This window comes from Rana temporaria, chromosome 1 (genome assembly GCF_905171775.1).
Source record: "Rana temporaria chromosome 1, aRanTem1.1, whole genome shotgun sequence".
NCBI lineage: Eukaryota > Metazoa > Chordata > Amphibia > Anura > Ranidae > Rana > Rana temporaria.
In genome coordinates this window covers 373,956,650-373,983,186 of record NC_053489.1, presented here as the reverse complement: position 1 = coordinate 373,983,186, position 26,537 = coordinate 373,956,650, and the positions used below count along the sequence as shown (strand labels likewise).

General features: G+C 47.3%; 1 protein-coding gene across 1 annotated transcript in view; it reads right to left on the bottom strand.

Annotated features, from left to right (window-relative positions):
* Window positions 1–26,537, bottom strand: part of LOC120928674 (cactin-like) — a 362,945-nt gene that overhangs the window by 295,959 nt on the left and 40,449 nt on the right. The window contains exon 6 of the mRNA XM_040339676.1: window positions 20,891–21,083. Coding sequence (XP_040195610.1) covers window positions 20,891–21,083 — 193 coding nt within the window. The remainder of the gene's footprint in view (window positions 1–20,890; window positions 21,084–26,537) is intronic.

Genomic DNA, 26,537 nt, shown 5'->3' with positions numbered 1-26,537 from the left:
TGTGACATTGCGTGTATGATACCACCTTGAAGGAGGCCACCACGAGGCCCAGAAGTCGCATGCAAAAGCGGCGTGATGTCCATTTCTGGGATGTCAACTGCGCACTGCAGCCCGAAGGGTCGGCAACTTATCAACAGGAAAAAAAAAAAAAAAAAAAAAATAAAAAACTTTGCCTCCGAGGAGTTCAGAATCAACCCCAGATATACTAGGCGTCGAGTCCGTACCATTACTGACTTTTGAATGTTCAGTACCCAACCAAAGTGTCGGAGGGTTTGAGTGGTTGCCTGAACACGGGACTGAGGCTGTCATGGTTTTCTGTTCCTCCCACTAAATTTGATTGGACGGCCTATATAAGTGGCCTAACGTGTGACCAGTGACGCTTCCCGACGACGAGTCAATCTCGAAACGTACGTCGAGTCGCATTGGTCATGCAAATCTCGACGGACTTCCGGTCACGCTGGTCCTCGCCTGCAGAGAGGTGGAACGCACGCCGCTGCTGTCATCCTGTAGCGTGGAACTTCTCTCCCCATAATCATCCAACGCAGACCAGCCTCAGTGCCGGGTTAAGGCACTTCTCAAGTAAGGGGCCAATTTGGCGTTGCCTGTCTTTAACGGTTTTTAATAAAACAATATTACTCTATGGCGATCTCTCTTTTGGTTTGCTTTATATGATGCTGGATCTGCACCATCGATATCTATGGAACCTAGATGCTACGATTTATCCATGCCTATTTTGACCTCTTTTTAGTTAACCACTTAAAGACCCACGTATTGTAAATGTACGTCCTCTTTTTAAATATGGATATCTCAGTAACGGCAGCAGCTGCTGCCACAACCGAGGTATCCATATTTTCTGTGGGCGGCCGTGTAAACGATAACGGCGGTCTCCGCGGCGGATTCGCCGAGAGATTGCCGTTATCGCTGGCCGGAGAGGGCCCCCCCCTCCCGCCGCTTTTTCGCGCCCTCCGCCGCTTACCGTAGCCGTCGGTAGCGGCGGAGGAGATCGGATGCTGCCGCCTGGAGAGCGAGGACTTGAGTGAGGGCAAGATGGCCCCCACCCGTCCTCATAGCTCTGCTGGGCGGAAGTGACATCAAAACGTCAGTCCCGCCCAGCCTCTTAAAGAGACAATTTTTTTGTTGTCATTTTTTTAAATGACAAATTTTCCTTTTTTTTTTTTTCTTGCATTTAAGTCTAAATATGAGATCTGAGGTCTTTTTGACCCCAGATCTCATATTTAAGAGGACCTGTCATGCTTTTTTCTATTACAAGGAATGTAAACATCCCTTGTAATAGAAATAAAAGTGATATTTTTTTATTTTTTTTATTTCAGTGTAAAAAATAATAAAATCAATAAAAATAAATAAGAAAACCAAAAAAATAATTTTTTAAAGCGCCCCGTCTCGACGAGCTCGCGCGCAGAAGCGAACGCATACGCGAGTAGCGCCCGCATATGAAAACGGTGTTCAAATCACACAAGTGAGGTATCGCCACGATCGTTAGAGCGAGAGCAATAATTATAGCCCTAGAACTACTCTGTAGCTCAAAAAATGCAACCTATAGAATCTTTTAAACGTCGCCTATCGAGATTTTTAAGGGTAAAAGTTTGACGCCATGCCACGAGCGGGCGCAATTTTAAAGCGTGACATGTTGGGTATCATTTTACTTGGCGTAACATTATCTTTCACAATATATAAAAAAATTGGGGCCAAATTTATTGTTGTCTTATTTTTTAATTAAAAAAAAGTGAATTTTTTCCAAAAAAAAGTGCGCTTGTAAGACCGCTGCGCAAATACGGTGTGACAAAAAGTATTGCGATGACCGCCATTTTATTCTCTAGGGTGTTAGAAAAAAATATATATATAATATTTGGGGGTTTTAAGTAATTTTCTAGCAGAAAAAAATGTTTTAGTCTTGCAAACACCAAATCTGAAAAACACCTAAGGTCTTTAACCACTTCCAGACCTTAGGTGTTTTTCAGATTCGGTGTTTGCAAGACTAAAACATTTTTTCTGCTAGAAAATTACTTAAAACCCCCAAACATTATATATATTTTTTTCTAACACCCTAGAGAATAAAATAGTGGTCATTCCAATACTTTTTGTCACACCGTATTTGCGCAGCGGTCTTACAAGCGCACTTTTTTGGAAAAAAATCACTTTTAATTAAAAAATAAGACAACAATAAATTTGGCCCAATTTTTTATATATTGTGAAAGATAATGTTACGCCGAGTAAAATGATGCCCAACATGTCACGCTTAAAAATTGCGCCCGCTCGTGGCATGGCGTCAAACTTTTACCCTTAAAAATCTCGATAGGCGATGTTTAAAAAATTCTAGAGATTGCATTTTTTGAGCTACAGAGTAGCTCTAGGGCTATAATTATTGCTCTCGCTCTAACGATCGCGGCGATACCTCACTTGTGTGATTTGAACACCGTTTTCATATGCGGGCGCTACTCGCGTATGCATTCGCTTCTGCGCGCGAGCTCGTCGGGACGGGGCGCTTTAAAAAAATTTTTTTTTGTTTTCTTATTTATTTTTATTTATTTTATTATTTTTACACTGAAAAAAAAATATATAATAATTTGATCACTTTTATTCCTATTACAAGGAATGTAAACATCCCTTGTAATAGAAAAAAACATGACAGGTCCTCTTAAATATGAGATCTGGGGTCAAAAAGACCTCAGATCTCATATTTGGGCTTAAATGCAAAAAAAAAAAAAAAAAAAGTCATTTTTTCAAATGACCAAAAAAAAAAAATTTGTCTCTTTAAGAGGCTGGGCGGGACTGACGTTTTGACGTCACTTCCGCCCAGCCGAGCTATGGGGACGGGCGAAGGAGATTTTTCCTTCAGTCTCGTCCCCGCTCACCAGCCGACAGCACCCGATCGCCTCCGCCGCTACCGACGGCTCCGGTAAGCGGCGGAGGGCGCGGGAGAGCGGCGGGAGGGGCCCTCTCCCGCCACCGATAACGGCGATCTCGCGGTGAATCCGCCGCGGAGACCACTATTATCGGATTCCAGACCGCGCACACTAAAGATTGATACCTCGGTTGTGACAGCAGCTGCTGCGTTACCGAGATATCAATCTTTAAAAATAGGACGTACATCGTCGTGCGCAGGTCTGGAAGTGGTTAGTGGTTAAAGAGGTCAACATCTTCTGGTAAGGTGCCATCCATGAGCACTTTTATTTGCGGTGATTATTTTCTATTTTCTGGGTGGAGGTGGAAGTCTGCACAGAATAGTGATACATCTTGCAAATTTTTCTACATTGCTGTTTGGACTGTTCATTGCACACTACTCTCTAGTGATCTCCCCTGATAAGGAGTCTTGCACTTTTGTTGGACATTATATTTCACAGTTTTTTTGTATGGTTTATTATCCCACCATTTCACTTTTAATTTTTTCACTTATTTATTGCTGGTTATTTCTTATTATTATTATCTTGACTTATTGGTTATTTATTTATTAATTTATTCAATTGTCATATTTCCTAGCACATCCGCTTCTTTTTCACAGGTTATAGACACGCTCACCTCTAATTCTGAGGCCAAAGCAGTCCTCAGAAGCAGGTCGTCCAAGTGGGCCTCGATAGCGATGCCACGTTGCAGGGCCAAAGGGGGAAGCCACAAACCGATAGTGGTCTTCCCTGACCGCAAAGCGCAGAAATTTCTGATGCTGTATATGGGGACATGTAAATAGGCATCCCTGATGTCCAAGGATGCCAGAAAGTCCCCCAACTGGAGGGCAGTGACGACAGAGGCGAATCAATTCCATCCGGAATCTTGTACCTTCACGAAGCAATTGAGGGCCCTGAGATCCAGAATTGGGTAAAAGCCCTCCTTCATTGGTACTTTGAACATATTTGAGTAAAACCCTTGAAACCGTTCCTGTACTGGGACAGGAATAACCACCTCGCATTTCAGCAGGTCTTGGACTGCCCCAAAAAGGGCTTTCAGACGTGTCGGTTGTAGCTGGAAGGGAAAAAAAATCTGTTTGGTGGGCACGATAGAAATTCTATCTTGTACCCTGAAGACACTGCTTCGCAAACCCACCGGTCAGGGACCCGAAATGTCCACAGGGTCGCAAATTCGCTAAGACATCCCCCCACCCGAGAGATAGGTGGGGGCAAACCTTCATGCGGACGTAACTTTGTCTGCAGGCTTGTTGAGTTTGCGAAACCAGGGACGTCTCTGTCCCTGAGCAGGCACTTTATCGGCCTGTGGTCTTTTACCTGCCGCACTGGGCGGACTAAAGAAACGCTTGTGTGCGGTGAAGAAGGGCCCTTGCCTACGGCGTGGCTCCTTCCCCTTTTTTGGACTGTGAGAGCAGTGTGCGCTTACCTACTGTGGCATCTTTAATTATGTCGTCTAGGGAGGCTCCAAAAAGTCTGTCGCCCTTAAAGGGCAAGTCCACCATCAGGGCTTTCTTGGAAGATTGGTCGGAAGACCAAATCTTTAACCAAAGTAGACGGCATAACACCACCGCCTGATTTGAAGCCCTGGCCAGCAAGGAATAGCGTCTAAGGCTGATTCGCAAACAAATTTTAGGCCTTGTACTAGTTGGTCAGCTAGGCTACCTTGTTCGGGGAAGCCCGACGTGCTGGTAACCCATTGAGCAGCATATTTGCCCATTCCGTGTGTGTCTGAGATACCAGGGCCCCAACTATGGTTTGGTGTACAGCCAAACCTACTTACCGTGTATAGATTGCGGGTGATGGCCTCAGCCTTCTTGTCCGCAGGGTCCTTGAAGGTGGGAGCCCCCTCCAACGGTATGGTGGTTAGCTTGTTTAGTCTGGACACAGGAGGGTCCACTATCGGGGGTGAGGTCCATTTTTCAAGAAACTCTCTTCAAGAGGGTAGCGCACCGCCAGATTTTTAGGGACTAAAAGACCTTCTGTGGTTTATCCCACTCCTTGTATAAAAGTTTGTCTAAATAAGACATACTTTTGCGATGCGAGTTGCCTTACGGAACCCAAAGGGGACCAGCGCGTCTGCTGCTTCTGCAGACCCCTCTATCTTTTGAGTATCGCGCACTGCGGTGATAAGGTCACTTACTAGAGCCCTATAGCGTGCTGACCTGGGTCCGAAGTCGTCCTCACTGTCTGGGCGATCTTGATGCATCCTCAGATATCTCAGAGCCAGGGTCATGAGCGCTAGCTGGACCCGGAAGATGGCGGGGGAGGGGCGCTTTCTAGCCCCCGTTCTCCCTACGCGCTGCTTCCACCTTGGCAACAAAGGCATCTAGGATTGCAGACATGGCGTCCACCGATGCATCGGGTGCAGGGGCATCAATTGCCAGCTCAGGTGTCTCGGGGGAAAAAACGTCTGCTTCTGACACCATGCTGTCCACACCCTGACACAGGGGACTCCCAAGCAAGTATCCCACCCTCGTAGCTGCAGCAGAGACGAGGGGTTCCCCCCCCCCCAGAGGACTCACCACCCAGGAACCGTAGTAGATGGTTTAGCTAGCAGAGCTGCTTCCTGCAGAGTGTGTCTGTCGATCTGTTCTCTCCAAGCTGGGTTCGAAGGCTGTTTGTGGGGCTGCTATTTTTGTCAATCTTTCAGACTGCTCAGTCAGCAGCATGTATCTGTTCATCTGCCGTTTTTAAATGGTCTGATCCATGGTAAAATGGCCGCCGATCTGACACTAGAGGCCAAAAGGGCGTGGACCACAAAAGCATGGCCGCCAGCCTAGATGGACTACAGAAAAATGCCGGCTAGAGGAAAGGGAGGGGATAAGGCCCTTTACTCACCTCTCCATGGTGATGCCCAGATCTGTCTTCCTGCCGAAGCAGGGGATTACTACTTACCCTTCCTGAGGGTTGTGCTGGAAGCATTCTAGACAGACCATCTCCCACATTGGTAACGGAGGTGACTGTCGGCCCAGCTGCTGCGACTCTTGCACTATAGACCGGTCATATGCGTGCCCCTGGAGCGTCTAACTCACCGGCCACCCGTAGAGCGACGGGCATGTCGTGATGACCCAGTGCATAGCTATGGTCGGCACACGCTCGATGCCCGAAACTGGGGGGACTACAAGGATCTGGATCCAGGTCTGTCGCCCAGTGGGCAGTTGATCGAAGATCACAGGAAAAAAAAAATCCAAAGTAGATTGGAAATAAAGCCTCCAGGCCTATGGCCCAAGGGAGCCATGACTTCTTAGCTAGGCAAAAAAAAAAAAACCTGATTTGTTTGATGCAGGCTGATGGGATAGTCAGTAAGACCGCCCCCTGGTCAGGGCTTTTCAGCTTTGAAGCTGTTAACACTTTCTGCCTAGACACTCCTAAAGGAAGACTAATACCCACTTTGTCAAGATTAAGGCTGTGTCCGTCCATGAACGAAAGAGAAAAAAATATTTTCCAACACAAAATTTAAACATTCGACCAGACATTCAACTAGGGGGATTCTGGGACAACCGATTTTAGATAAGTACTGTTTTACTGCTGCTAAAATGCTTCATTGGGTATGCTGGCGTATAGAGATGAAATATCCATGGTTGCTAATCGCCAATCATCCCCGGATGTCGAGAATCTCACAAATTTGTCCAAAAAAATCACTTGTGTCCCCGACATATGCTGGTAAGCTCTTAACCAGAGACTGAAGTTGAAAAAATCGATCCAGACACACTGGGCCGAAACATAGGGGGTTTGTACGATTGTACATTAACGTAGCCCATAAATCACTGGTAATCTTGGATGTTCGCTCATAAAAGGTGCCCATAGAGATTCAACCATTCGTACGACCTAGGTCAATCAAAGAGTTTAAAGCATTTCTTGTACTCTGCATCATGGGTAAGTATTCCCTGTATTCCTTGTAGTTCATGCTACAAATCGCTCCACCTTTATTGGTGGGCTTGATTATAAGCCGTCATCATCCTCAATGCTCTCAAAGCTAAAGATTTGTCAGGGACCAAGATTAGTATAGGTTCTTCTACCAGTTCCAGTGCAACTGTCATGTTTCACAGTCCTTGTATAACCATCAATGGACCGATATTGTCATGAATTTACATTTTAGCTCAACTACATTGCAGCCACTGTATAGTAAATGATTACAAAGGGGTGCGTTTTAGGCTACACATGCAGCAGGCAGTGGAAGGGTCCCAGTCTACAGCATGATATACAGAGTGTCACGTGGTACAAGGTCACAACTAAACCCAGAATATCAGGGGGTCTGCAGACAACAGAGCCACATGGTACAGAGATATGATCTATGCTGGGACAGATTCATATCCATTCAGTTCTAGTGAAAGAAAGTTGGAGTTTAGCTTTAAACCCCATTGAAAATCTGTGGGATAACTTGAAGACGCAGTCCACAAAAGATCACTATCAAATTTAACTGAACTTGAGCAGTTTCTGCAAAGAAGAGCTGGCAAATATTGCTAAGTCTAGATCTGAAAAGTTAGTATAGATATCTCCCAAAAGACTAAAGGCTGTAATTAAAACAAAAGGTGGTTCAGGGCGTGGCCGCGCGACTAAGGAGCTCCGTCTGCCCAAGGGTAATACAGAACCCACAGCAGCTGTCCTGTGAGTTTTTCAGCTCCTGCAATGCCCTCCACGCAGCGGAAGTTATCGCCGCAAAACCCCAGCGGGCTTCCCCGGCACCAATCCGGTTCGTTGGGACCTGGCGGCTTCCCCTATCCTTCATCACAGCCACTTCTCCCTCGCTTCCTTCCCCCACCTCCCTGCCAGCTCGGGTCAGCTCAATGCCTCCTGCAGTGCCACTGGATGAGATGGTGGGCGATGCAGACCTTAGAGCCCACATCCTTGATCTCCCCACAAAAGCAGACCTGCAACTGTTTGCTGGCAGGGTAGAGAAGGCCTTAGGCAAGATATTGAGGCGCTGCAAGGCGGACACAACACACATTGGTGGGTAGAGTAGAAGACTTGGAGGCACAATGGATGTGGTTTCCCCAGCCCTGCAATCTCCTGCATGAACACTGTAAGAGGCAGGACCGTCAGATTGATGCTTTGATCGATCAAATGGACGACTTTCAGAATAGGAGCCACAGGGTCAACATACGCATCAGGGGCATGCCTGAAGCCTCTGGCCCCAGAGATATAGTTCCCTCTTGCAAGGTCTTTTTAAACAGGTTCTCGGCCAAGACGCACCTGACCATAGGGCCCTCCACCCACCTTCAGATGATCTGGACAAGCCACGGGACATTATCTGCAAATTACACAAGTATTCCCTGAAGGAAGAGTATAATGGCTCATGTCGGAGGTGGACGCCATGTGGACTTTGATGGGGGGGTGTAGCTGTCCTTTTTCCAGGATCTCTCCAGGCGCACCCTGATACAACGCCGAGCCCTGAAGCCGCTACTTGCGGCCCTACAAGATGCTCAGTTTGCCTTACAGATGGGGTTTCCCTTTCCAACTATCAGTCACCAAAGAGAGGCCGGAAAGTTGTCCTCGCACCAATAGAATGACTCCCACAGTTTTTGCAACAATTGGGCTCCCAGCCATTAATGTTCCTGATTGGAAGACCGCACCGGAGATTCCCCTGCCCATGCAGTCACAACCTTGGCGTACTGCCGGTCGTAGTGGGCGGGAACAGGCGTCGGTCTCGAGTGGACTCTGCCCAGAGGATGCCCCGCTCCCCTCTCCTTCTCAGAGGGGAACCTGAAGGCCCCTTAGGTCATGGTTGGACTGGTATTGTTTGCTGGGTCTTTACGCTCCTTTTGGGGGCACTGTTATGTTCTGTTTAAGCTATTTTTTACTGGGCCTAATGCACCTCTGCGGTTGCTGTGCCCATCTGATGCTATGGGGTGGCTTTCTTTTTTTTTTGGGCGGGCTCGCACTTCATGCTGTGCTTCTTCCCCCACATAAGTCGACTCTTCAGAGTTATGTCCCGAGTTTGGGACCCGTGTTACTCGCTGACCCTCCTCCCCTGTTGGCCAGAAGGCTGGTTCGGGGGTCCCCGACTAGCCGGATCTGGATGCCTTGGGAGACTTGAGGCGACTCCCTTGTGGGCTATGCTATATGTTTTTATTATGTTTTTATTTTCCTTGTTCTTATGTTTTTTTTTCTTGTCACTGTTTTTTCAGTACTCACTGACTCACGGATCAATCTCCTGCAGGTCTCTCCTCCATCCTGGCTGGGGATTTCTCCACGCTCATCCTACCCATCGTTACCCTGAAGGTGGTTTCGTATTAAACGTCCGAGGACTGGGATCAACCTAACAAGCGCAGTAAGTTCTGGCTCGAAACTAAAAGCTCCTGGGGGCACATGTTCTGTTTTTTGCAGGAGACTCACCTTTGCACTGACTCAGTCCCCCGCCTGCCCACACACTATTACTCTCAATGGTTCTTTAGCAACTCACCTCGATCTAAGTCGAGTGGGGTTGCTATAGCCGTGCATAAAAACTGCCCCTTTGTCGTGTCCGAACAGTTAACTGAGCCGAATGGCAGATTTATCCTCATTAAGGGGACCATCATGGGCCGTAAGTTTACTTTTGAAACCGTGTACACACCAAATTCTGGCCAACTCACCCTCTTAGATTCCCTTTTGGATTCCCTTTCACATTTTAGAGAGGGTCAATTGATTTTTGGGGGGGGGGGGGGGGATTTCAATGTCAGTACAGACCCTGCGATGGATACATCTGTGGGACGCGCTGCCCACTCCTTTGTTTTACTCAAACGCTTTAGGAAGACCTTACAAGCACACCATCTTGTGGACTGCTTGAGAATACTCCACCCTAAGGAGAAAGACTTTAGCTACTATTCGGCGACCCATGCCGTCTACACCCGGATAGATCTGCTGCTGATGGACCAATTTACCCTGGAATCCTTATCCAGTGCGTCGATCGGATCCATTACCATGTCGGATCATGCCCCAGTGTCTCTCTCTATACATCCACCGGCCTCTGACACCAGGTACTGACGTGGCGTCTGAACAAGAATATCCTGGATGATGATGATGATGATGATGATGATGATGATGTAGCAGCTTTCAAAAGTGTCTCAGATTCCATCACTCATTTTTCTGAAAATTCATCGCGGCGGTGGGGGCGGCGTCTATTTTGGAGGAACTCCTATCCCAGGGAGTGCGGTTGGAAAAAGGCACGGGAGGGGACCTTCAATCCCTTTCGCGGAAAATACACCTGGCGGAACTCGAACACAAGCGGCATTTAACGCCAGAGCTGGCGACTGACCTTAAGGCCCTTCGCCTGGAGCTTCCTACCTTGCTAGATACCCATATTCGTGACCGTGTACGTCGCGTGTCACACAAATTTTACGAGTACGGTAACAAATGTGGGCGGTTACTTGCCAAGACTTTGAGGAGGCAGTGCAACTCGGGTCATGTGCACAAACTTCAGGATGGGACGAGTCCCCCGGTGGTCCACCCCTCTAAAATCGCAGCCACTTTTAGAGACTATTACGCCCAACTATATCACCTACCTACCACACTCCCTGGCCTGATGGCAGTGCAGAAACAAGACCGCATTCTAGAGTATCTGACTGAAACCCAAGCCCCCCAACTTTCCCTCCAAACCAGTAAATCCCTTGAAACCCTGATTACTAAGGAGGAGTTAGAAGCAGTAGTAAATGAACTGCCGACAGAGTCCGGGCCCCGATGGCTACACAAATGCCTACTACCTTCCTTTCCTCCCCCTGCTCTCGCGACATATGTGCACCTATTTTAGTTTCAATAGTTTTTATTAGTTTTAACAGTTTTAAACACAAATTACATGCACAAAGATACACAGAGATCATATCGGCGGTTTGGATCACAAGGTGAGGAGGCATCCTATCCATACAGTACTAAGAAGGTGTACACAACAGATGAGAGTAGTTGGATTCCCGTAACCCATCACGCCAGACGGGCTAGTTGTCATGTAAACCCGAGGTACTGGTTCAGCACCAAACTCAACATGACTAAAATGGGATAGTGCAATTGAGATAACAAAAAATAAGAAGAAACAAGAAAAACAAAACAAAAAACAAACAGAGTAGCAGACTAAAACTAGAGCATTGTAAACAGACGCAGTTAGTCACCCTCAGTATTGGGCAATGTACCTGCCTTGTGTCAGGCAAGGGTTATCTTACTGCAGGCCAGGTCCAGGTTGACCCCTATACCAGTCGTTCCAAGGTTCCCATAACTTATTAATCTCTGCATAGGTACCTACCCCGGAGGCAAATAGTTGTTCATATGAGCCATGGGTATTGATTATTTGAATAACTTCCGACAGAGGAGGTCTAGCAGTGGTCCTCCAATGCCTGACCAAAGCTAGCCTAGCAGCTAGAAGGACGTGGGATAAAAGTGTCCTCGAATGGTAAGGGATCTGATCTATACCCAAGGAAAGTAGCGCCCAGCCCCGGGGACAGGGTCAAATTAAGTTTAAGGACCTGCGCTACCAGGTTTTGGATTAGCTGCCAGTATTGTATTGTCACGGGGCAGGACCATAGAATATGGAACAGCGTCCCCGTTCCCCCACATTCCCTCCAGCACCCGGGGGATATACCATTGCCGATCTTAGACAGCCTGAATGGGGTGAGAAACCATCTCAACAAGATTTTTTGGAATAGTTCCCACAGATTAACACATTTGGTGGATGAGTATGTTACCCTTAGGGCCGTCTGCCATTGGTCAACTGAGTATACTGTATCAATTCTCTCTCCCAGGCTTGCATATCAGAGGATTTGATGAGTGCTAGCTTATCCTTAGGTAAGAGTAGAACACTGATATGCCCTTGACTTTCGTACTCTTCGCTGTATAATATAAAGCTATATGCCACGGGAGGAGGGTGTGGAGGTCAGTCTGTCGTTTCAGAAGGTGTGAAATTTGCACATACCGAAAGTATTCAGTCGTGGGTATAGAGTACTCCAGTTGGAGAGCTCTAAATGTTTTGAGTGCAGGTCCCACATACAAGTCATTTATATCTAGTACCCCCCCCGAACTCCAGCCCTCTACAGAGATATCGGGATAAGATAGGATAGGGCAGTCAGTGGAAATTTCATTGGGATGAGTTTTATACTGTGGGGAAACTTGCGAAGTCAGTATTCGCCATGCATCAATAAATGCTCTTATAGTCGGTCCAATGTCCGGGGATCGGCCTGGGCGGAGGTTGCTAGTGATGAGGTAGTCAGAGATTTTGGCCCGGGATCTGCTGTTGCTCTAGAGCAACCCATAGGGACGGAGCGGAGCAAGGAAACCAGCTCCTCAGCTGGGCTAAGATCGAGGCTGTATAGTAATCCTTGATGTGGGTGTGGCCTATACCTCCCGCCCTCCTATGTTTGATAATTTTGTGGAATGCACATCGCGCCCGCTAGCCCCCCCAAAGAAACTTATTAAGAGTAGATTGTGCTGAGAGGAAGAAGGAGGGTGGTACCGGGATGGGCAGGGTTCTAAAGACATATAGTAGTTGTGGGAGGACCTGCATCTTGAAGGCGGCCAGTCGTCCCGACCAGGATAGTTCGAATTTTGCTAGAGCCTCTAATTTAGTATGTAACCGTTGCAGAAATGGGGTATAGTTTTCCCTCACTAACTCAGAGGGTGAAGACGTAAGAGTTATACCCAGGTATGATATACCTTTCTCCTTCCATGGAAAGGGAAACCTTGTGCTAAGGGCGTGCCTAATTCGGGCAGGAATGCCCACCCCTAAAATATGCGACTTGGTTTCATTAACCTTATAGTATGCCACTGTCGTGAACAATTGCAATACCTGGTGAGCCGAAGCCAGAGAGGTCTCAACATTGGTGAGCATCAAAATTATGTCATCCGCAAAGAGGCTTATGGTATGTTGTACGCCTCCAACCATAAAACCACTTATTTGGGGGTGAGAGCGAATATAAGTTGCCAGGGGTTCCATAAGGAGATTAAATATAAGAGGGGACAATGGGCACCCCTGGCGGGTTCCATTAGAAATATTGAATGCCTTGGAGAGCATCCCCGATATATACACTTGGGCCGATGGAGTTGTGTATAGTGCCATGATAGCTGAATGTATTCTGCCCTCGAACCCAAATTTGGAAAGCACTTTGGCTAAATAATCCCAGTGGACTCTGTCAAACGCCTTCTCTGCATCCAAAGCGAGGAGCAGAGAAGGCGTTTCTGTTCGATTGGCCAGATGCACTATATTAATTAAGCGCCTAGTGGCATCCGACGTCTGTCGGCCCTTTGTGAACCCCGATTGGTCCATGTGTATCAATGACGGCAAGAGGTCCACCAATCTATTGGCGAGGAGCTTGGCATATAACTTCAGATCAGTATTGAGCAATGAAATGGGCCTAAAATTCTGGGGTGTGTCAGGGTCCTTCCCGGGCTTCGGCAGCGCCACAATCATAGCCCTTAGCATCTCAGAAGGAAAAAAGGACGAGGAGGCAGCTTGATTGAAAATACCTGCTAAATATGGGACCAGTTCCAGTTTAAAAGCTTTATAATACTCTCCGGTGAAGCCGTCAGGCCCGGGGGCTTTGTTGTTAGGAAGGGAGTCTATTGCTTTGGCGATTTCAGTTTCTGAAAAGGGAGAATTTAAATCCTCCAGTTGATTAGATGATATTCGGGGGAGTTCAATTTTGCTCAGGAAGTCTGAGATAATGGGTCCCGTGGGTTGGATTGTGGAGGGGTCATCTTTTAAATTATAGAGTGAGCTATAATAGCAACTGAACGCGTCAGCTATCGCTTGGGGGTGGAACACTTTATCATGGGTGAAGGGGTGGAGAACAAAGGGGATAGTGGTCTTATGCCGTACTCCTCTGAGGCGATTGGCCAAGAGTTTCCCAGCCCTATTGCCACTGACGTAGTATGTCATCTTAAGGCGCTTGGAAGACTTTTCAAAGTTGTCAAGCAGAATCGAGCGGAGCTCGCTCCTAAGTTGTGTCAATTGACTAGAGACTAGCGGAGAGGCCTTTTGTTTATTCTGGGATTCTAGATTGTGTATCTTAGAAATGAGAGTTTGTATCTGCTGCCCCCTCATCCTCTTAGCCCTCGCACCCATCTGAATCAAAACCCCTCTCATAAAACGCCTTGTGGGAATTCCATAATACCATAGGGTCCGATACAGAGCCATCATTGCAAGAGAAGAAATCGGTCAGTTCCTTCTGCAAGGTCTTTTTGGAGTGGTCAGCTTGAAACAACCTCGGGCTGGAACGCCAGACGAATGTAGTACCCACGCCGGGCGAATCAGCAACCGAGAGTGTCACAGAGGCATGATCCGACCAAGTAATATCGTTAATTTTAGTATCCACAATTTTAGGTAGCAGCCATTTGTCCGTAAGGAAAAGATCTAATCTTGTGTACACGCCATGACTCGTTGAGAAGAAAGAGTAGTCCCTCTCAGTGCTATGGAGACATCTCCAAGCGTCATAGAGATCCTGTGAGTGTAGTGTTGATTGCAGAGAATGATGATGTCTGCGTGAACACGATGTGGAGTCCACCTCAGGGGGGAGATTGAAGTCTCCACATAAGAGAAGGAAGCCCTTTTGTATCGGTCTAACACTTCTGAGGACTTGTTTCAAAAAGTGAATTTGGTGGTCGTTAGGCGCATAAACATTGACCACTGTGTAAGTGGTAGAGTTAATGTCGCACACAAGGATGTGGTAGCGACCCTGGGAGTCAGCAATTTCATTGTGCAACTTGAACGCAACAGAGTCCCTAATTGCTTTCATCACTCCCTGCTTTTTTGCCGAGGCACTGGCTTTGAAGATGTGTGGATATTTTGGATGAGTGCAGTTAGGCGTTTTGTCGCCCTGAAAGTGAGTCTCTTGAGTGCAGAGGACATCGCAGTTAAATCTAATCGCCTCAGCCCACAGTGATTTTCTTTTGGCTGGATGGTTGAGGCCTTTAGCGTTAATAGTTAAGAAAGTAATAGTCATCCTGGGACAACGGTCTTAATTGATAAGCAGTATGAAGAATAAGTAACACTTACATCAGGTGGCTTAGCATACCATACCGGTGAGCCAAGAAGAGTCGCCCTCAAGGTCAGACGATCACGAGTGGGTCCATTCAATAGATCTTCAGTGAATCTGTGGACTCTTCTGAGACCAACTGCAGAGTGGGGTGTTGGACTGCTACGTAAAAAATGAGAAACCAAACACATAAACAGAGAAAAAAGCGCCAAAACAGGTGAACATAGGTCATTATGACCTGAGTGCAGCTCATGGCTGCAAGTAACCAAAAGGGTGTGAGGCAAGTTCAGCAAGGTGCCTCCAGAACAGGGCAATTAGGAGTAGTAAAACAATTTCGGCAGCCCATAGTAACTTCAGCGGTGTGAGCGAGCATTCCTGGAGTTGACCACATTCCAATCACTGCCAACCTGATCTGGACTGCGGTTGTTAGGCCCACCGGGGGGATCCTCCGGGATGATATTCCATGTCTTAAGCAAGGCCAAGCCTTTAGCCAAGGAATCTACTGTATGTTCTTTTCCATCATTGGTGATAATGAGTTTGGTTGAAAACCCCCATTTGTAGACTATTTTGTTGTTGCGCAATGCCTTGGAAATGGCGTTGAGATTTCGCCGTTTCTGCAACGTAAATTGAGACAAATCGGAGAAGAACTGAAGATCTTTGTATTGCGGGGGGATGAGATCCCTATTACGCACCTTGGACATCAGGCGTTCCTTTACGTGAAAAAAATGCAGGCGTAGGATGACATCCCTCGGTATTTTATCTGGAAGGTAGGAGGGTTTTGGTAGCCTGTGAATTCTGTCCATTGTTATGTCCATTTCAGTGAGGTCTGGTAGGATTGAGATAAAGATCTTGGAGACAAAGTCGCGCAATTCTGATTGTTGAACGGATTCGGGGACCCCGCGTATTTTGAGATTGTTCCTCCTGGAACGGTCCTCTATATCTGCCATTTTAGCTTTGACTGCCTCCATTTCCTCGTCCCTAGCTTCATGGGCATCCACAAGGCTGTTGATCGTGGTGGCAAATTCCCCCATCCTGTTTTCGATGTGGTCTACCCGTGATGTCACAGCTTGTAGCTCACTCCCAAATTTTTGGACGCACGCCATCATGTCGCTGTGGAGGGAGCTCCTCAGGGATACCAGCATATCTTTAAGTGTGGTATCCAACACTGGTTGATTACTCGTGGGGAAACGGTCGATGGAGTCCGGGAGCTCCCTGGTGTCGTCTGCAGATTCAAGACCAGCACTCACCTCATGGGAAGGTCCCGTAGCATCCAATTTAAGCCTGGCTTTCTCAGGGCTTCCAGATGCAGAGGAAGAGGCAGGAGAATGTCTATTGCTAGCTGGAGACATTCGTTTAAAGGGTTTATCCCTCCTCTGCGGTAGATGGGGGGTGCTGGCAGCAGAGGGCCCAGGTGTGCCAGTGCTCTCCTGCCTCTGCTCTAGGGCGAAGTATTCTGTCAGTTTTTGCGGCTTCTGAGGCCCCTTGTGCTTTTTAGTCATGTTGCAGAAATCAACGAGGGGTAATTATAAAGGCAGGTTGTCTCAATCTCTTCTGTGTGGGCTGCTATGTATTAAATATTCCCTGTGGGGCCTGGAGCACCGTTCTTATGCTGCCATCTCGGAGCTAAGCAGGCCTAGCTTCAGGTAGATCAGTGCTGTGGTGTAAAGAGCTGACCATCTCCACCCCCTCCAATCATATAGAAAAAGGCCCCTTTCCAGCTTCCTACTGGGTTGCAGTGCTGTAAGGTTTGGGTGTTCAGGCAGGGTTTGGCTCGGGTTGCAGGACAGCAGGCATCGGGTGTACCAAGATGGCCGCCGAGGGTCTGCTATACATCAATTTGCACAAAAGTCAGTTCCAAGTGCCAGGCATGGAAGGGCTTAGGATAGAAGGGTGGGTGGATGGTAGTGGGCGGTCGAATCACCGAGGGAGGCCCGGAGTTGGTGCACTTCCACGGGGTACAGCGTCAGGAAAGTCCGGGGATTCCAGGGCCTAACTAGGCCGCACCGGATTGCGGCCGCCGCGGACAATTCCGGGACCAGGCGAGGCCACTAGACAGTGCCGGGTAGGTGGGGAGTAGATGGGTAGGGGCTAGATGTGATCCCCTACCTCCAGAAGCTGTGGGATCCGGCTCCTCCGTCAGGCCTCGAGCAGGCAATATGGCGGCGGCCTTCGCGAGTTGGTGTGGGGATTAGGATCACACTTTAGGCAGACGGGCATCTAGGGGCCCCCGGGGGCACAGCGAACAGCGGAGCAGGCGGTGGCAAACGTCCGGTGCCCGGAGCGCAGGCTGTAGGGACGAAGGGCTCCAGAGGAGCTTCAGGCCTCAAGATGGCGGCGGTGAGATACGGATCCCGAGCTCAGGCCCAAACAAGGTTAGTCTGATCCAAAAAAAAAGTTCAAAAAGCTGCTGGGGTAGTAGTGGGGAATGCCCCAAATCAGAAGCCGTGAAAACCGAGTGCCACAGAGGTAATCTGAAGCAGGGATGGCATTGGATTGTCTTTGCCTATGTGGAGCTCAGTACCCACATGTCCTCCCTGTTTCCCGTCCGGACACGCCCTATGTGCACCTATTTTAATGCGCTAGCCTCGGGCGCTCCTATGCCCAAAGAGGGCCTGCTGGCCCATATATCGGTGCTGCCCAAGGAGGGGAAGGATCACGCGGTCCCTAGTAGTTACAGGCCAATATCGCTATTGAACACCGACATCAAAATTTCAGCGAAAATTCTAGCAAATAGCCTGCAACCCATTCTTCCTTCTCTCATCAATCCTGACCAAACGGGGTTTATTGCCGGACGGGAGGCGAGGGACAACTCGAACCGGGCCATTCAGTTGATTCACAGGGTACAGACACAGGCTGACCCTGTCTTCTACTCTCCACTGACGCCGAAAAGGCATTTGACAGGGTGGATTGGACATACTTCCGTACGGTGTTGTCTAGACTGGGGCTTGGCCCTAAAATGCTCTTCATGGGTTTTCTCTTTGTATAGCAGTCCCGAGGCGCGAGTTAAGGTCAATGGAGTGCTTTCTGACATATTCCCTATTGGGAATGGGACCAGACAGGGCTGCCCGTTGTCCCCTCTCATTTTTGCCCTTACCCTGGAGCCCCTGCTTAATAGAATTTGCTCTAACCCTAACATTAAGGGCTTTTGCGTTGGCTCACATGACCATAAACTCTCTGCATACGTGGATGACGTCCTCTTATGTAGCGGACCCTCTGATCTCCCTCCCCAATATTATCACCAAATTGCAGACTTTCGGCTCCCTCTCTAATTTCAAAATCAATTTCACCAAGTCTGACATTTTATCATTAAATGTTCCCCCAAACACGGTTGGAATCCTCCTTCTCATTCACGTGGTGCAGCACTCATATGAAATATCCGGGGGTTCATCTTACCCCTCTCTATTCCCAACTGTATAGCAGTAATTACACCCACTTACTCTCCACTATTAAGTCAGATCTGCACCGGTGGGATAGAGAGGTCTTTTTGTGGATGGGCCGAGTCAGTGTGTTAAAGATAAAACATGCTACCTCACATTTTGTTTTTTTCTCCAAATGGTGCCTATTTCCTTACCTGGGTCTTTTTTTTTGAGCCTCAACAGTGCCTTTCTTAAATATATCTGGCAGGGCCGGGGCCCTCGTCTGGTCCTTCATACTCTACAGAGACCCAAATGGTTGGGAGGTCTGGGTGTCCCTGATATACGCAGGTATTATGAGGCTATCGCCCTTCAATGGATGTTGGATTGGCATCATGGGGTATCCACTAAGGCCTGGGTCCCCTTGGAAAAATCTATGGCTGGCCGTAATCTGTCCCATGCTCCTTGACTTCACCAGGCACAGAGGGGTCTGTCGATTCATGTCTCCCAACCACTCACGCCTTAAAATTGTGGGATACCATTAAAAAGTCAGGACATCTTGCACCCCCTTTCTCCCCTCTGGCACCCCTGGGGGGCTTCCCCTGGTTCTTGCCAGGGGAACACCCATCTTTCTTCCGTTCCTGGACGGCGGATGGTGAGCTGCGATGTGGCAGATTCTTTCAGGATCAGGGACTGCTCCCATTAGAGGAGCTTAGGGCCCAGTATGGGGGATTCACGATGGATAGCTGGAGGTAGGGCAGCTTCAACACTTCGCGCAAGGTTTACCACGTGCCATTCGGTCTCCTACATCCGCCACCCCTTTTGAGAAGCTGTGCATGTCCTCCAGCCCCATCCCGCATTCTATATCTGTCCTCTACAGATTACTTCAGGGACAGGGTCCCCCTGGGAGGCCCACCTATATCCGGGAATGGGAGAGAGACCTGCAGCACAAATTCACTGATACCCAACTTGACCAATTATTCCGCTTTACTCATTCCAGCTCTGTCGATACGAAAATGCAGGAAAATGGGTTTAAAGTGTTAACTAGGTGGTACAGGGTCCCTACTAAACTTAAACAAATCTACCCGATGTCCTCAGATGCCTGTTGGCGGGAATGTGGCCATAGAGGTTCCTTCCTCCATATATGGTGGGAGTGTTTTAAGTGGCGCCCTTTTTGGCAGGATGTTAGAACCCAAATTAAAATTATCCTCGATATAGACCTTCTCCCACCATTCCCCTCGGACTCTATTGAAAATTGGTGTTGCCTCACCTTTTAAATGCAGCTAGGAAATTAATTCCCGTTTTTTGGAAGACTAGCCAAGTTCCATCCCGTTCGGACTGGGTCCGGTTGGTGAACAACATTAAGGCCGCAGAGGAGTGGATGGCAAAGTGTAAGGACGAGTATGACAAATGGTATGGTGTTTGGGCCACATGGATTCATTATGTTGATAGGACAGCTGCAAACTCACACCCTTCGCCCCAATCCCCGACAGGAGGAGTGAAGTAATTGTGTTCTTATTAGCTTTTTTTCTTTGATCCAATGAGTACATTTCACCAATATATTGCAGGTATGTTTACGTAATTAACATGAGTACACCCTTCTTGTTTTGTCCTCTTGTTACTTTTCCCTTTCTTTCTCTTGTTTTTATTTGCCCGTCTGACTTGGTGTCATCCACCCATTCACTACCCCTTGTACCTAACAGAGTGACTGGGGACACCTTGATTATGTTAAGACTCGTACCAAGCAATTGACACCTCCATCCCTATTATCCTATCTGTTGGATGGCCAATCGGGCCAGTTGTATTGTATACTGCTTGGATACACGGATGGACAGTAATGTATGTCTCTTGTCCTATTTGTTGTTGTGTAAAGAAAAAAATCTTTCTAAATAAAGATAGAGATTATATATATATATATATATATATATATATATATATATATATATATATATATATATATATATATATATATATATATATATATAAATAAAAAAGGTGGTTCAACAAAATACTGACAACGGGGGAGATCTTTTCCAACTTCGTGGTTCTGTTTCTGAACTTAATTTTTTCTGACATGTTTGCTTTATATCTCACTCGGATGTTCTAAACTGCACTATAAACTGAGTAAATACAACTAGATTAAACAAAAACTGAGTCTGTCAACAAAATGTGAATGTGAAATGGGAATGTTCTTTTCTATACCCACTTACATCAGTCCCTGCTCTCAAGGAGCTTATAATCTTACATTTCTAACTCGCATACATACACATACTAGGGCCAATTTAGACAGGAGCCAATTAACCTACTAGCATGTCTGGAGTGTGGGGGGAACCCAGAGTACCCAGACTGCCCAGAGGAAACTCACGCAGGCACAGGAAGAACATGCAGACTGAGTGCAGGTAGTGCCGTGGATTGAATTCGAACCAGAGACCCTAGTGTTTGCTAGGTGTAAGTGCTAATTACTTAGCCACTGTGCTTCCCATGGTTAGTTATTGTTTGTTTAGTTAAAACTCTTATCCCAATAAGAAAACAAAATCGATTTTTCAGCTGGTAAATGCTCAACAGTCAAAAGAAAAGCAAACAAAAGCACAGATTAATGTTTTGTATAAATTGTGCACATTTGTACACAAATTGACACAAAAATTCACACACACAAAAGACATGCACCAGATTAAAAGGTTTGCTTTACCTGGCTCTTGCCATGTAAGCACGGAGCTGTTGTAAAAGACTTTCCCAATAGCCAATATCCAGGTTTGGTCCTCCTGCCTTTATTTTGCTCTCAATTCCTTGAGAAATGACCTGAAGCTGGCTGTAAGTCTTCCCTTTAAAGACAGCTTGTACATCAGTGCAGACAGAAGCATTTACACCTTCTCGCCTCTCTCCTAGAACAGACAACACAACATTTTTAATACACAGGTTACAGAAGAATTATTTTTATTAGTGCACTTTGTTCGACAACATTATCGCATATTACTGCATTTTTGTCCTTTATGCGGCATAGCTCCTTGAATTAGCGCACTTTTTAAAATCATCATTACAGAAGAATTATGCATTAAAGTGGAATGCCGTAAAAACTGTCCTCTCCTGCTTCTAACACTTTTTCTGACTAACCTGTGTAAGAAAGATTTGCATACTTGCCTATGTTTAGGCAAGTATAGTCTAGTCACGTGTTCTGCAGGGCAGAAAGAAAAAGAGATCCCAAGGAAATAAAGGGTGTGGTAAAGGAGGCCTGATCTGAGATACAACTTAAATAAAGGTTTTGACAAGGAGGAGCCTTATCAAGAGACCTTTGATAAAAAATAAGTATGAACTTTCAGAGTATTTAAAGTGAAAGTAAACTTCCATTGATTGTTTGTACCTATAGAAGGCTTATCTATAGGTACTTGTAAATAGCTCCTAAACATGCACCATTTACGATATATTTATTGTATATGCAGCCACCTGTGTCGTTTGTTCAGAGCCCGGTGCTGTGACCAGCGGCTCCCAAACGCATGCATGGGAGTGACGCAACGTGGCTCCTGCCAGTCACACAGACGGAGTCTGCGAACCCAGAAAGAAAGGTGGGTAAAGATGGATGGAATAGAAGGTCTTGAGACAAAAGATTTGGCCTGTCCCACCCTAGTAGTCCGAGTATGTCTGTGCACCAGGTTCTTTGCCAGCTTGGTGTAATGAGATTTAACCAGTTTCTTTTCTTTCTCTATTTTGTGGCACAGGCAAAGTAGAATTTGCATTGAGGGAAGGCACAGATTAGCCTGAATTGAGACCAAGGAATTATCAAAGCACCCAATGCTAGCAATAGAGGCTTCTTGGTCCTGGCCACCAACAGAGGCAACTTTTTCCTGGATCTGGAGGCAATGATATTTGCATCCGGGGATCCTCTCGGACATATTAGGTGGAAGATGTCAGGGTTAAAGGCCCATTCAAATAGAACATACCTTTGTGCATCAGTGAACTGACTCAATAGTGCTTTATTACTAGGTCAGAATATGGATAATCCCTTAGATGCCTTTCTGCCCTCTAGGACTGGGGTCATCCTGGCCGTGCTGTAGGAATACAAGAAAAAAAAAAAGAAGAGGGAGAGCGCACTGGCCTAGTGCATTAGCCAACAAATCTATTAAAAATAGCTGACAAAACCAAAAAGATGTCTACTCACAAACATACATTTGTAAACTCGCTCATCAAGCCACATAGGTCTCTCACAAATTGCTTGGACTACCAGACCAAGGTAGAGGGTCCTAAATGGGACCCTATTGGCTCATGCATTTTCAAGGACCGACTGACCACCATTAGAGCCTGGTTACAAATGGTTCACTCAATGGTACTTACAACCTATACCTTACAGACACACCCACAATGGAAAAGCCATGGCCCCTCCCAAGTGGTGGAATAGGGGAGTAAAAGACAGCTAACCACTAGCCGACCAGCTCACACAGATATACTGCAGCAGGTTGGCTATCCTGCGCGAACCGCAAGTCCCACGGACTCTATGTCTGCCGACGACCCACGATTGAGGTGAAGAGACACAGAACGGGGAACTGCCTATGTAAACAAGGCGATTCCCCATTATGTCAGATGACATGTTAAAGATCTACTGTTCCAGGGGTTTGGAAACAGTGATCTCGGTCATGTTCCAGTAAGCTATCCTCCCTACAGTTAGAACGCTCCTAAATGTGATGCTCATAACGATGCCATAAGGTTTAAAAAGTCTTCCAAAAAAGGCAAGAAAGGGAATGGCCAATGTGGAAAGCATGTTATTGAAAATGAAAGAAACTCAGCAAACAGAATTGGAGTGGTTTAAAGATGGGGCAGAATTAATAGGAAAGATAGAAGATGTGAGTAAAGATATTTCAGCTATAGCTGCGAATGCGGACACAAATGTTTGTGAGTGTGATGAAATGAGGGATGAGATTGAACATTTTTTTTTTTTTATAAAATTCTTAATTTTTCATATGTTTCTTCACAGAATTCAACTAATCTTACATACTCTTAATATGACATTTATATTGCATTCTATGAATTATATACATTCTTTTACTTCCTGGGTTACCGCTTAACTTAATTATAAAAACACTTCTCAATCCCTTCCCTCCCTTCACGCTTCCCCCCACCCCCACAAAAAAAAAAAAAAAATGCGTTGCTCCGCCTCTCCCTCCCCCATACCGACCAAAACAGTCCCATACTCCTCCCTGTATGTAAGGGGCCCATGTCTTTCGGTACCTCTCATCTTGATCCTTCATCGTCAAAGTGAGATTTTCCAATTTGGTTAGTGTAGCATAAAAATGTAAGAGGGAATGCTTTAGTGTTTCCCCCTTCAGGCATATCTCCTCGAACCTTGTCAGTGCCCCGACATCCGCATATATATTTTACTTTGTTCTAATAAAGGCATCTAGCTGCAGCCTCCTTAAAAAGTCTAAATCCAGTATTATGTCTCTTTCAATCCCTTTTATTGTCTAAAACCGATTATTTATAGAAAAGTGAATTATCCTTTTAATGCCTCTTCAATATATTGCTCGGAATTTAGGGTCTTTAACGCCTGGCTGAAATGCTGGTGTACCTAGGATCGGGGTCATCAGGCTTGGATATATTAAATTTTTTAGTTACCAATAGGGTGGCACCTATTGTCTGTGTTTTCTTACTTCCCTTGGAATTTCTACTTCTGAATGAATGACTTGTATAGCGCTACACATGCGAACTGAATCGCCTCTGGGCGCTTTTTCCAGCCAGTGTCTGCTTGGCTGGTGCGGTCATTTTACCCCATAGGATCTCGACACACTTGGGACACACAACAGATATACACATATATACTGGGCCAATTTTTTTTTTTGGACAGGATCCAATTTACCTACCAGCATGTCTTTGGCGACTTCTGGAAACCATATCAGACCCTCTAAAGCAGAGGTGTCAAACTGGCGGCCCTCCAGCTGTTCCGAAACTACAAGTCCCATCATGCCTCTGCGTGTGGGAGTCATGCTTGTAACTGTTAGCCTTGCAATGCGTCATGGGACTTGTAGTTTTGCAACAGCTGGAGGGCCGCCAGTTTGACACCTGGCCTCACGTGACGAGACGACACGCGTAGGGACAGGAAGTACTAGACCTCACACACTCTGACAGGAGGGATACGAGCTCGCTGCTCGTTTTTGTTTGGAACGTCCTGTTTATTTGAAATGTGAGTTTTACATGCTTTTTTTACATTAAATACTTTCTATGCGGAGCTGTACTATGTGCTTTCTTCTCCCGTTATCCATCTATATCCCCTGAGCATTTTATGTGCCAGTATCCAGCAGATGTCAAGGTGGAAGTTAAAGGGAGAGGATAACTGAACAATCATGATTACTGACTGGACCGTGCGAACTCGCTGTTCGTTGGATAGGCCCACTGCTCACGGCCTCCATGTGAGTGCATGTGCACGTGATCCATTATCTCCTAGACCAGGGGTCTCAAAGTACCGGCCCGCGGGCCGCAAGGTTTTAAATGGCCCGCAGGCAGGGCGGGTGCCGCGGAAGTGTAGATTGAGGTGCATGAAGAGTAGCGCAGTAAGCGTCTGTCATAAGTTCACTTGTCTCTCATGTCACACTGCTACTCCCCGGCTAATCCTCCTCTCTTCTCGTCCATCCCCATTTGCTTGTGACATTATCTGAGATGGACGAGAAGAGAGAAGGGGGGCTCCCGGGGAGTAGCAGCGTGACATGAGAGACAAGTGAACTTATGACAGACGCTTCCTGCACTACTCTGCCTTTGAAGAAAACAACAAGTAAATGCTGACCTGTGCCCTGGTGTGCTCTCATGTGCCCTAATGTGCTCTCATGTGCCCTGGTGTGCTCTCATGTGCCCTAATGTGCCCTCATGTGCCCTGATTGTGCCCTGATGTGCTTTCATGTGCCCTGATGTGCTCTCATGTGCCCTGATGTGCTCTCCCATGTGCCCTCATGTGCTCTCATGTGCCCTGATTGTGCCCTGATGTGCTCTCATGTGCCCTGATGTGCTCATGTGCCCTGATTGTGCCCTCATGTGCCCTGATGTGCTCTCATGTGCCCTGATTGTGCCCCATGTACCCTCATGTGCCCCATGTATCCTCATGTGCCTTGTGTACCGATGTGCTGGGATCTGTACATCAGGGTACCCTGATGTGCCATGTCCTGATGTGCTCTCATGTTCCCTGATGTGCCCTGGTGTGCTCGTAGGTGCCCCATATGCCCTGATATGCCCCATGTGCTCTGATTGTGCCCTGGTGTGGCCCATGTACCCTGATGTGCCATGGGGCACATGAGAGCACATCAGGGCACAATCAGGGAACATGGGGCACACCGGGGAACATGGGGCACACCAGGGAACATGGGGCACAGCACATCAGGACAGGGCACATGGCACATCAGGGCACAGGGCACATGAAACAGCACATCAGGGTACAAAGCCCAGCACATCAGGGTACAGGACATGGCACATCAGGGTACAGGGCACATCAAACAGCACATCAGGGTACAAAGCCCAGCACATCAGGGTACATGGGGTACCCTGATGTGCTGGGCTTTGTACCCTGATGTGCTGTTTCATGTGCCCTGTACCCTGATGTGCCATGTCCTGTACCCTGATGTGCCATGTGCCCTGTCCTGATGTGCTGTGCCCTGATGTGCTCTCATGTGCCCCATGTTCCCTGGTGTGCCCCATGTTCCCTGATTGTGCCCTGATATGCTTTCATGTGCCCCGGTGTGCTTGTATGTGCCCCATATGCCCTGATGTGCTCTGATTGTGCCCCAAGTGCCCTGATGTGGCCCATGTACCCTGATGTGCCATGTGCCCCATGTACCCTGATGTGCCCCATGTACCCTGATGTGCTGGGCTTTGTACCCTGATGTGCTGTTTCATGTGCCCTGTACCCTGATGTGCCATGTGCCCTGTCCTGATGTGCTGTGCCCTGATGTGCCATGTCCTGTACCCTGATGTGCCATGTGCCCTGTCCTGATGTGCTGTGCCCTGATGTGCTCTAATGTGCCCCATGTTCCCTGGTGTGCCCCATGTTCCCCGATTGTGCCCCATGTGCCCTGGTGTGCTTGTATGTGCCCCATGTGCCCTGATTGTGCCCCATGTACCCTGATGTGCCCCATGTACCCTGATGTGCCCCATGTACCCTGATGTGCTGGGCTTTGTACCCTGATGTGCTGTTTCATGTGCCCTGTACCCTGATGTGCCATGTGCCCTGTCCTGATGTGCTGTGCCCTGATGTGCCATGTGCCCTGTCCTGATTTGCCCTGCACTGATGTGCCGTGCACCCTGATGTGGCCTGTTGTGCTGTACCCCTGTACCCCATGGTGCAGTTTATTGAGGCCCCAACTAGGAAT